Source organism: Erpetoichthys calabaricus, chromosome 7 (assembly GCF_900747795.2).
Source record: "Erpetoichthys calabaricus chromosome 7, fErpCal1.3, whole genome shotgun sequence".
Classification (NCBI taxonomy): Eukaryota; Metazoa; Chordata; class Cladistia; order Polypteriformes; family Polypteridae; genus Erpetoichthys; species Erpetoichthys calabaricus.
Genome location: NC_041400.2, coordinates 69,126,512 through 69,138,509, shown reverse-complemented (window position 1 = coordinate 69,138,509; position 11,998 = coordinate 69,126,512). Strand labels below are relative to the sequence as shown.

The 11,998-nt window shown below is 38.4% G+C and overlaps 1 protein-coding gene across 1 annotated transcript in view; it reads left to right on the top strand.

Annotated features, from left to right (window-relative positions):
- LOC114642745 (DNA mismatch repair protein Msh3-like) overlaps window positions 1–11,998 on the top strand; it is a 121,098-nt gene that overhangs the window by 87,058 nt on the left and 22,042 nt on the right. Inside the window, exon 4 of the mRNA XM_028791573.2 lies at window positions 6,218–6,392. Within this exon, the coding sequence (XP_028647406.2) occupies window positions 6,218–6,392 (175 nt within the window). The remainder of the gene's footprint in view (window positions 1–6,217; window positions 6,393–11,998) is intronic.

Sequence of the window (11,998 nt, the reverse complement as noted above, 5' to 3'; positions counted from 1 at the left end):
AAAGGTAACACTACTGTTGATTGAATGTTATTCTATAAATGGCTATGAACTATATGGCTATATAGTGTAATGAACATGATAGTTGTCAGTTTCCTAGAGAAAACATGGATGCATAACTAAGAATTGGTCATAAATGGAAAAGTATTGTCTGGGAGTACTTTGAATATGACACTGTCAGTAATAAGGTCAATTGCATAATTCATGTACATGGCAGTCAGGTTTGTTGAATTCATTTAAAGGAAAATAATCTGATTAATTTAAAATATTCTTAAGCTGCTTTTGTAAAGAAGTCTTTCATGAAATCGAGGGCTGTGATATACTACAAGGGATGTTCAAAAAGTTTCCGCACTTTATATATTTTGACTGGAAGGTGGAAGGAGTAGTAATTGGGCATTAAAAAGTTGGTGCGGCACTGAGAAAATTGCATTGTAAACGAAGGTGACTATGTAGAAAAGTGATGTAATTTGTTTTTGAAATTCTTAATAAATAGAGCTTAAAAAAGTGTGGAAGCTTTTTGAACGTGCCTTGTAAAAACACAAATCTCGTAAAGAAAATAAAATGCCAGACTAAATTAGTTAGTAAACTTCACATTTGCCTCTGCAGAAAAGAAAGTTGATGTCTGGTGTTGTCAGCTCACTTAATCATACACAAAAAAGAGACTGTATTGGCACAGCCCTCTATTGAATGTCAAGTAGGTTGTGTGAATTATTGCCTTCATAAGATATTGATATATAACCCCAATAGCAAAATAGTTGGGGCACTGTGTAAAATGTAAATCAAAACAGAATGTAATGATTTGCAAATCAAATAAACCCATATATTATTCACATAGAAATCATATCAAATGTTGAAAGTGAGACATTTTACTATTTCATGGAAAACATTAGCTCATTTTGAATTTGATGACGGCAACACATCTCAAAAAAATTAGGATGAAGGCTACAAAAGGCTGGAAAAGTAAGTGGTACTAAAAAAAACAATTGGAAGAATATTTTGCAACTAATTAGGTTAATTAGCAACAATTCAGTATCATGATTGGGTATAAAAAGAGCATATTAAAGAGGCAGAGTCTCCCAAAAGTAAAGATAGGCAGAGGTTCACCAATCTTCAAAAATGTGTGTCTACAAATTGTGGAACAATTTCAGAATAGTGTTCCTCAACATAAAGTTGTGAAGACTTTGAATATCTCATCATCTACATTATGTAAAATCATTAAAAGATTCTGAGAATCTGGAGACAAGGCAGAAAATCAACATTGGATGCCTGTGATCTTCAGGCCATCAGTCGCAATTTCATTAAAAACAGGCCCGATTTTGTCATGGAAATCACTGCATGGTCTCTGGAACACTTAGAGAAATCACTGTCTGTGAACACAATTCATTGTGCCATCCTTAAAAGCAGGTTAATGCTCTATCATGCAAAGACAAAGCTATATGTGAACATTATCCAGAAACACCACCATCTTCTCTGGACCACTTAAAATGGACTGAGGCAAAGTGGAAAACTGTTCTGTGGTCAAATGAATTGAAATCTGAAATTCTTTTTGGAAAAGATGGACACAGCGTCCTTTGGATTAAACAGGAGATGGACATTCTGGCTTGTTCTCAGTTCAAAAGCTTGCATCTCTGATGGTAAGGGGGTACATTACTACCTATGGAATTGGCAGATTGCACACCTGGAAAGGCACCATCAATGCTGAAAGATATATACAGAATTTAGAGCAACATATGCTCCCATCCAGCCAATGTCTTTTTCACAGAAGACCTTGCATATTTCAGCAAAACAATGCTAAACAACATACTGCTTCTATTACAACAGCATGGCTTTGTAGTAGAAGAGTCCAGGTACTGAACTGGCCTGCCAGCAGTCCAGACCTTACATCAATTGAAAACATTTGGCGCATCATAGAATGAAAAATACGCCAAAGAAGACACAGGACTGTTGATCAGCTAGAATGCTATATCAGACCAGAATGGGACAACATTCTTCTCCCAAAGGTCCAGCAAATCCTATAAATGCCAAAAAAAAGGGACTCTGCTCTGTTGGGCCCTTAAGCAAGGCCCTTAACCTGCAATTGCTAAGCGCTTTGAGTAGCGAGATAAGCGCTATATAAATGCAAAAAATTATTATTATTAAGTGTTTACGGACTGTTGTTAAAAGAAGAGGGGATGCTAAGATGACCCTGTCCCAACTTTTTTGAGATGTGCTACTTCCATCAAATTCAAAATGACCTTATTCTTTTCTTAAAATAAAACATTTTCTCATTTTAAACATTTGATATGTTTTCTGTGTTCTATTTTGAATAAAAATATGGGTTTTTGAAATGTATAAATCATTGTATTCTGTTTCTATTTACATTTTACACAGCCTTCTCAGCTTTTTCGGAATTGGGTTTATATATACATAAGGTACTTGAATCAGAGTTTGAAATTCCAAAGTGCTGCCAACATAATCAACCTGCTTCTTGGACAGGTGGACGCTGGTACAATATAATTGACACACTTAATTACATTTAGCAGGCAACTCACTGTCTAATTGACTAGAGCAAAAGAGCCTTACTAAGTCTTCTATGGGCATAACTGCATGTTTCTACAGTTCATTTGCTATGTAGGCACAGTGTGCATTTGTTATTCATTATTGAAAAGCTATTTTAAGCCAAAATGAAAGCTGAAATAATCCCCCCAAAATAAAAACTGAATGAGGTAAATCACCAAAAAATTTAAAAAGAAAAACAAAATTAAAGTGGTCAAAGCTTCATAAAACTAAACCGTAACTAAACAGAAAATGAAATGACAGGTGAAAATAGTATAGTGATGAAAATGCAATTAACCTCGCCATTAACTTGCAGTATAGTTTGATTCTTGTCCTCTCAAGTGAAAGAGCTGATCTATTTTTCCTGATCTCTCAGGGTCTGCAGAGAACTTGTGAAAGGATGTTTATCTTTCTTTCTGAGATACTCATCAGTCTCTTGCACTTAGTCTCACATTATGGTTGTTAGATGTATTGCAGTTATAGTCATGGAGGTTTCGCACAAATTGGTTTATTTTTGCGTGCATAAAATATGTCTGCTGAGCGTCAATGATCAGACAGCTCTTCTGTTTAGTAAGAAAGACACATTGTTTTTTATGTTTGGTATCTTTTGCTTATGCATCGTACTGTCCAATAGCAAGGTTGGGCTAAATGCAGTACCCATGTCCACCTATGTTATGAAAAGTATTCAGTTTTGAGGCTGCCATTTGGGGATAAAAGGATCACTCCAGCTTTTTTTATGACCTCATCCTGTGCAAGAGGTGTCCTACTATAGAGCAGAAGTTAAAACAAGGCAGGGAGTGGGTAGGAAGTTGTTGTAAAGGAAGAAATAGACATTTTGCCATTGGTTTCTTGGGTGCATATAAGCCATAGGTTGATAATGGGTACAGTGTTTTGCCCAGCAAGGTTTGCTACAGCTTGCTTATGAGTTATGATGATCTTGCTTATGTTCCATAGGAGTAAATGGTACAACACTGAGAAATCTCTGAGTCAGTGTTATTCAGTGATGGTTGCTGCAGTCTTAATCCAATTAGACCTATAAAGTGTAATTCAAAGAGAGGCCCAACAACAGTGAATAGTGCAATAGTACAACAACAGTGAAACTAATTTTTATAGTTGGTGTTAAGTGTCAGTTCAAGGGTGTGGTAAAGTGGGTCCACAGCTCAGAAAAAGTTGGCCATCTTAATAAATAAATAAATAATTTCCCGGTTCACTCTCCATGGGCTCACACAGCTGCAGGGGGTTGGTGGACTAATTGGGGTGATATGCCCTGGCATGTGAGGGTGTAGTCTGTCTCAATTACTCCTATGGTACATGATTGAGACACTGCACCCATAGGGGCATATAAGAAGAAACAGAGCAAAAAAGACCAGAAATAAAAAGAAAAGAGCGTGGCTGAAAGGTGTGAGAGAGAAAGGCAGGAGTGCGAGGGAGCCAGTGTGATAGAAATGAAGCAGGAGAATGGGAATGGCGCCCCAGGGAAAGGAGCATGCGGCCAGCGCTCAACAGGGGGTTGAAGGTTGCTCCTGCAACAACAATACTCCAAAGGACTCCCCCTCAAGGCTAGTGATGGCAATGGGAGTCAAAGGGGAGAAGACTCACTGGAGCCCTGTGGAACGCCATGAGATTGGGGGCGGGGACACAAGCTGGTCTGAAGGATATCTTCGCCTATTGATCAACGACTGTCCAGGCTGCAAGATCCAAATAGGATCAGCTGGAGAGAGATGTCAGTGTTAAAGGAAAGTAATGGAGACTGTGATTTTAGAGAGGAGACTCCTGCATGTTTTTGACTCCATTTTAATGGATATATTTATGGCTTGTTTTTAACCTCCCCAGATTCTTCTTTTTATGGCTTATTTATTTATTGAACATTTTTGAACTGCACTAATTATTTGGAAACTGTTTGGTTTTTGACTTATTTTAAATAAAAGCGCTGGAGCAGTTTTGCACCTACTCCTTGCTTTGTGTTATGTCCTCATCTGTTAGGCTCATCCCTCAGTTACGTTATTTTTGGTAGCGGGCTCAAGAAGCTCCCGAATACTGCAGGGAGCATGGGGCCAACCCGCACCTTCACAAGGGGCTGTAGTTCCAGCTTGCGGCTCTAAGTTTATTGAGCTATAGAAAGTTTGTTATGCCACAGTACTCAATTAATAATGAATTATTTAACAGCCAAAGATATATATATATATATATATATACACATACTAGGGGGTTCACGCCCTTCTTGCTTCACTCACCAACCCCCTGGCCTGTGCTATTTGCCAGCCACTTCGCATCTCTGCTGCTCGTGTTGTGAAGGGGGGGGGGCTGAACGCACCCCAAGGAGATGTGGTCGATCCTCCGAAACCCCCTCTTAAATGGTGATACAATGAGAAACAAATAGGTTTTTTTTTTTACCTCCTCTTTGCTCGATCAGCTGCTGGTTTGCTGCTGCTGCCATGCCGCGTGATCTGCATCTCGCGTGGCACTTCAAACATTTAAAAGCCTGTACAGCAGCTGTCCTACTGTGTCCTTGTGTTTTATTTCCGTCCCCGGGTGTGGTTAAATATCTTGGCAGAAAATCTAGTCTCACGAGACATGAGTTCTTGATATTTTTTAGTTTATAATTTAAAAACAGAATAAGAATCTGAAAATCTAACAACATCACATTAAAGTTAGATAAATTCTGAAAAGAATGATACCAAACATATATAAAAACATGACTTAAAAAGTCACATAAAATCATTGCACTTTTATGCTTAGGATTTTATATATATATAGAGTAGATATATCATTTCTTGTTTGCAAGATGATGACAGTGATATACTAATGTAGTAGATTCATAAAGGGATGCCATTATGATCATTTTTCCATATAGGTTTATAGCTTCTGAACCATTCTAAGAATACCAACAAAGAAACAAAAATCACATGGGCAATTGATTCAATGGACTTTAGCTGCACAAGATTATTTTTGATCAAAGCATCAACTGTCACTGTTAAATGTTCTTTGAATATTCAGAAGTGTACCAGTGCCTGTTTTTCCACCATATTAAATACATCTACTAAAAAATAGATGCATTTAACTACAGTATTGCACAAAATATGATGATCCATCTGTTGTTTGACCTAGCTTTTTCCATTATGGATACAGAGATGTATTTTAAATAATGTTAGTTTTTATTTATAACGTTACAAAGCTATAATAATTATATAATTACAACAGCAGTCTTAGGGCACTCCAAAAGTCATAAAGAATTCAGTGCTATTCACTTGCAAAAATGTTTTCCAATTACTGATCTTACCATTCTAATATCTGAGTTGCACTAATTATACTACCCTCATATAAAATATACTTACGTTGTGACAATATTTACCTGGAAAACACTGACCTGTGCTAATTGAACTGGTTTAGCCCTGGCAGGTGCTTTTTCCATTTGGCTTAATTATGAATTTTATTTTGTCAGTTATGGAGGATGTGTTATATTAAGTAAACATCAGAAAATGTGCCTCAGATCCTCCATTTTTTGTCACTTCTGTTAACAGTCATGTGATATAATATATGCAGTATATAAATACCCTGCATATATGAACAATATCATTCCTAATATCATGTTATCTGTAATTACTAGAAAACACTCCAGACCCATTAGTTATCTGCAGGGATGAATGGGAGCTAAAACTGACATTATCAAATTTGATTGTTACAGAGACATCAGATGATCTGCAGCCAGAGTTTATCACTTTCCTCTATTTGCTAACAAGGGGAGCAGCTGCAAGAAGTTATGGGCTCAATGTAGCCAAATTAGCTGGGATCCCAGATAAAATACTTCAGACTGCTGCCTTCAAATCAAAAGAACTGGAGAACTCAATAAATTCAAAAAGGTAAGGAGTTCATAAATTAAAGACGGCAACCTGATTTGAAAATATGTTTTAAATGAAAAACATTCAGTGTAATCTAGGGTTTATTGAAATTAGATTCATTATTTTTTTCATATTAGAGGGATGTTTTCAGTGTCATTCTATGTAAGAATTATTTTTCTTCTCTTGTACTATAGTACATCTCCTCTTTGTAAAAGAAAAACCAAAAACATGCTCAGTAAACTTTTTTAACATCCTGATATTCAGAATACTCTGCACCAAACCATGTTATCAGCTAGATTTTCTATTGAACATTCTTATCTTCTAGTTTATCGGGCCATGTCAGGTCAAGTTGAGGAAGCATGCACCAGTACAGCACATTGCGAAACAGCTTGGGATCCTGGTTGGCAACCCCCCAGGCAGACACATGGTCCAGTCGCACCCTCCGGAAATGAGCTGCATCCAGGTTTTATGTGGGTATCCCCTTGGCCTGCTCCAGCCACTCGGGTTCTCAACAATGAGGATCCTGTGAGCTGGATCACCCTCGGGGAATCGCGCCACATGGCCATAGTGCAGTAACTGATGCTCCTTCACAATGCAGGTAATGTACCTCATTCGGGACACTGTGAGCAACCGCTCATTCGATACAAAGTCAAACCAGCGGTACCCAAGGATTCTCCGAAGGGGCACAGTACAAAAGGAGTCCAGTCTTCGTCTAAGGTCACTGGATAGTGTCCACGTCTCGCAACCATATAGCAAGACAGGGAGCACCAGGACTCTAAAGATTTGTACCTTCTTCCTTTTGCATAGATATCAGGAGCGCCACAAACCCTTTTCCAGCGACCTCATGATCACCCTTGCTCTCCCAATCCATCTACTGACTTCATAAGAAGAGTCACCACAGACCTGAATGTTACTGTTGAGATAAGTAAACCTCGCGACAAAGTTGACACTCCCTCCGCAGACAGGCACACTGCTGATGGCTGTAACTAAAAGGTCATTGAAGGCCTGGGTCTTGGTTTTTATCCAGGACACTCGCAAGTATAGACACTCAGTTTCTCAAGAGCTCCGATCATAGCCTCCATTCACTCCACAAAGATCACAGCATCGTTGTCAAAGTCAAGATCAGTGAATCTTTCTTCACCAACAGATGCCCCACAGCTACTGAACCCCACAACCCTGCCCAACACCCTGTCCATGCAAGCACTGAAGAGAGTAGGAGCAAGAACACACCCTTGATGAACCCCAGAATCAACTGGAAAAAACACACAGCATTCACAGTACCAGTGTACAGACCTGCCATGAAATTCAGCAACCTTGGGGGATCCCATGAAGTCTCAGGATGTTCCAAAGGGTGGCTGGATAAACTGAGTTGAACGTTTTACAAAAATCAACAAAGGGTACAAAGAAACTCTGCCGATATTCGTGTTTGTGCTCAATGAGAACACTCAGTGCTAAGATACGGGCGATGGTAGACTTCTTAGGTGTAAAACCAGACTGTTCTGGTCGCTGGTAGGTGAGCAAGTGATCACAGATCCTAATGAGGATGACCCTAGCAAGGACCTTAACTAAAAATGAAAGCAGCAGTGTTATCCCCCTGCCGTTGCCGCAATCCAGGCGATCACTCTTCCATTTCCAGATAGGGACAACAAGTCTCATTTTCCAGGATGCCTGTCTCCCAAATGGAAGCAAAGATTGCTTGCAATACCAGGAGGACAGCCTTACTACCCAACTTGGAGAAGTTCACCCTGAAAACCACAGATCTCTGCAGCTTTCCCTTCCCTTCCTTACCCTCAGTTGGTTCACCACCTGTGCCATCTCTGTGAGATCGGATGGTTCACAGCTAATTGAAGGATCAGCCTCAAGAACCATGGACCCGGAGATGTACAATGTCCAAGCTGGAGGATCAGCTTTAAACAGTTGCCCAAAGTAGCCAGCCCAGCAGGTTACAACTACAGAATCATTCATAAGAACCATTTCATCACTTGCCTTGACTGCAACTGTCTGAGAATCAGATTCAGATGTGTGTAATACTTCGATTCCTCTGTAAGCAGGACCTGGGTCATTAGACTATAGATGGTGTGTCACTTGCTCACAGATTTGTCTGACAAATTCCTCTTTATCTGCCCTCAGAGCCCTCGCAGCCATCCTTCTAAGTTCCCATTAAGCCATGTACTATGGCTCCTCTCGGTGACATCCAGGGTGCCCTGCAACATGAAACACCACCTTCTTGGAATACCAGCAACACCAGCACAACTCTCAGCAACCTTCAGGATCTCCCACATCACATTAGGATTGGCAGTCACACCCAAGTCTGCAAGTTCCTCATGCAAATTCATTAGAAATAGCCTGATCTTCAAGTCTCCAGACTCATTGTCCTAGTAGGAAGAAGCCTAACCTGGATCTTCAAAAGTCTATGGTCAGTATTCATGAACTGGACACTTCTGTAGACCCTATAGTCTGTAGGATTCTCCAGTTTCTGCCCACGAGGATGTAATCGATTTCCTCCACCCCACCACTAGTACCAAGTCCAACAATAAGGCTTAGGGCACAGGATCCAGAGATCCACAGCCCCTGACGAGTTTTTATATGTATGCAGTAATATATAAATTTATTCTTGCATTAGGAGACATTTGGCCCTTATTGTACTGAAAAAGCTTTAATACATTACAATACAATACAAGTACAACACAAGTTGTTTTTCATATAGCGGTCTTTACTGATTTGCAGGCACACAGCACTGAGCTGTAGTGATATTGCAGCAGCTAATGAAAGTGAGAGAGAACTTTGTTAACATGTAAGATGTTGTCCAGATAGACGCCATTTTTATTTAAGCTCATTAACACTATAATAAAATAGTGCCTACTTATGGCCAGCAGTGTGGAGTCACAAGGCCCCCTTTTTAATAAAAAGCAGCTTCCTGTGCTTCACTCTTTTACAATTCCTCTATGTTTCATTCTCTAACCCTGCATCTCTCCAACTGACCCTTTCCTTTTACTGTTGCCACTCATTTTCTTTCTCTTCATTCCTTTCCCTTCCCCTCTTATTTCCTTCGCTCTCTTAGCTGTACATATATACAAAATTAGTTTTTCAATTGTGCCTTGGAGTTTGTGATGCTATTTAAAGTGTGTGGAACTTGTACATCTTGCTGTTTTGGTGCTGTCAACATTATTATCATGAATCCCATCAGTTACTTATTTGTAATCTGATTTAGCACTTTTCCCATTGAACAAGAACTGGAACTTAATGTATATTCTTTTGCATTTCTGCTTTCAGGATTGAGCTTTTGATGCTGAGATAGCTTTTGATACTGCTCTTTAGTGGTCATACCATATGACAATATGTTGATAAATCTTTATTTTGTATGATTTTTTTTTTAAACCATTATTCATATGACAATTTATAATTCCTGTAATTGGTAGCATAATACAGAAAAGCTCTCTTCTTCCTCACACTTTTACCCAAGGTTTACTGGAGTCTCTCTCATTCCTTAGCCACTGTCCAATGCAACTGCTGCCATTCTGATCTTCCATGGCTTCGTCCATACTTTCTTTTGCTGCCTCCCTTGTTATGTCACTGGCTTCATCTCAAAATGCTCATTCTTTGTTAGGGGCAATACCATCTGCATTCACTTTCCTCAACTCCATAAGACAGGATTCTTCCAGAGGACACATATTAATTTGTAAATGGATTCAAACAAAGTAGTGGGACCCGTGAGTTCTGCTTTTTAAGTGCTTGATCATCCTTCTCTCTCTTCGTCTCTCTCTTTGGTTTGTGCCTCTTTGTCCTCTGTCTAGTAATTAAGCAGAACTCAAAGCACTTGTAAGAGATACAGTTGGCAGATAATGTCTACATTTTTCAAATTAATGAAATATGATCAAATCTCATTTTTTGGATTATTTGCAATGTCAAAATCCTTTTTATTGTGCACTTTTCAGCAGAAGGGGTTCATTTTATTAAGCTACTCAAGAGTTGAGGAAATGTATCACAGTTACAATGCAGTTAACTGCACATAGCAATAAATAGCATATTCCCCAGGACTTATTTTTTCCTTTCATCATTTTAAACCATTTTCATTACGTTTCACTATTTACATGCAAGAATTTCTCAGTATTAATTTTATTGGTGCTTTTGTTAATTGCAGGATGACTGAGAGGTTCAAATTTGTTGTTTTTTGTAGAGGGGAGGGGGTTAATTTAAGGACCTCCATAACAGAAAAGTGATCATTATAACATTAAAGGTTATTAAGCAGGCTTATGTTGCAGTCACCTGTCACCTGGAAGCATCCTATTACTATGAATGTAGTTCATCATAAAATAAATCGGATGGCCACTGTGATATTTGCCTTTCAAAAAATACACAATAGGCAGTAAATCAATTAAAATTACTTGGCTATCACACTTGTGTGTGCATTAAAAAGTAAGAACATTTCATTTCATACTGCTGCAGTAAAGACTGAATCTTTCTGTGTTATAGGACATTTCTAACAATCCTCTTATGTAACATGCTCCACTGTGTTCTTGAAATATCTCTCGTCAGTTGGCAGCCTAACTATATGCAATGTTATGAAAATATTTTTCAGTATTTTTTCTTTTAGTTTTTAGAAATGTCAGTTGTACACAATCTACATTTACGTTCTTAGTTTGATCCACAGGAAAGTGTTAAAGAAACATTTTACAACCTGTTTTTAACTATCAAAAGTCACTTGAATTAATGTTCTGAGTCTGATCAATCATGAGTTATAACTACTGCCAGGTTATCACATATTAAATTGAATTTCTGAATTGCTTTCTACTTGTTTTTGCATTGTTAAACCACAAATTCTGAGCTTTAATATTTATATGAGCAAGCCCCCTCTATTTTCAGAATTTAGCAAATATATTTGTGACTTTCACTTGGGAACTCTAAATACTCTCTATATTTGTGCTTCAAAACCTTCCCGCAAAGTATATGCAGAAGGTTAAGAAAAATAAGATTGCTCTTATATGGATGTGATTTTATAGCAGGATTTCTCTTACCCTTGAGGATTTATTTTTTTGGCAACAGGGTTTTGACACAGGAGACCCCATTGGCTTTCCACTCACGTCAACAAAAACAAACTCCGTTAATCGGATGTTGATCTAACTCTAGCAAAAAAGGTAAACCTTCAGGAAGAAAGTAGAACAATTAAGGGAAAGTGAAGGGCTCTGGGCCAAACACTATTCCAAAACTGTGTGGTGTGTAACCCAGGCAATAGGATTTAATGATGATACCGAGTAATAAATTGTGCATGATCAGGACTAATATTAAAATTTCACATTTGAGAAGATTAAGGGTTATATCTCACTGGACAAACACAACCCTCTGGGCCTAATTTAAGAAATTATACAAACATATTAATGTTTATACCAGTTTATATATTCATTGGTATAAATGTGATTCTTCTGTAATAACAAATCCTACTGTACCTCTGCAGTTGCTCTACAACTGTTTAAAGTTTGTATATCATCCACTTATCTGTGTGGGTTTCCTCCAGATAACCCAGTTTTCTCCTACATGCCCAAGATGTGCTTAAATTTAATTAGTGTCTCTGAATTGGCACAGTGTTTGTAAGCAAAGCATCTGCTTGAGGGCACTCTCCATTTGACTGG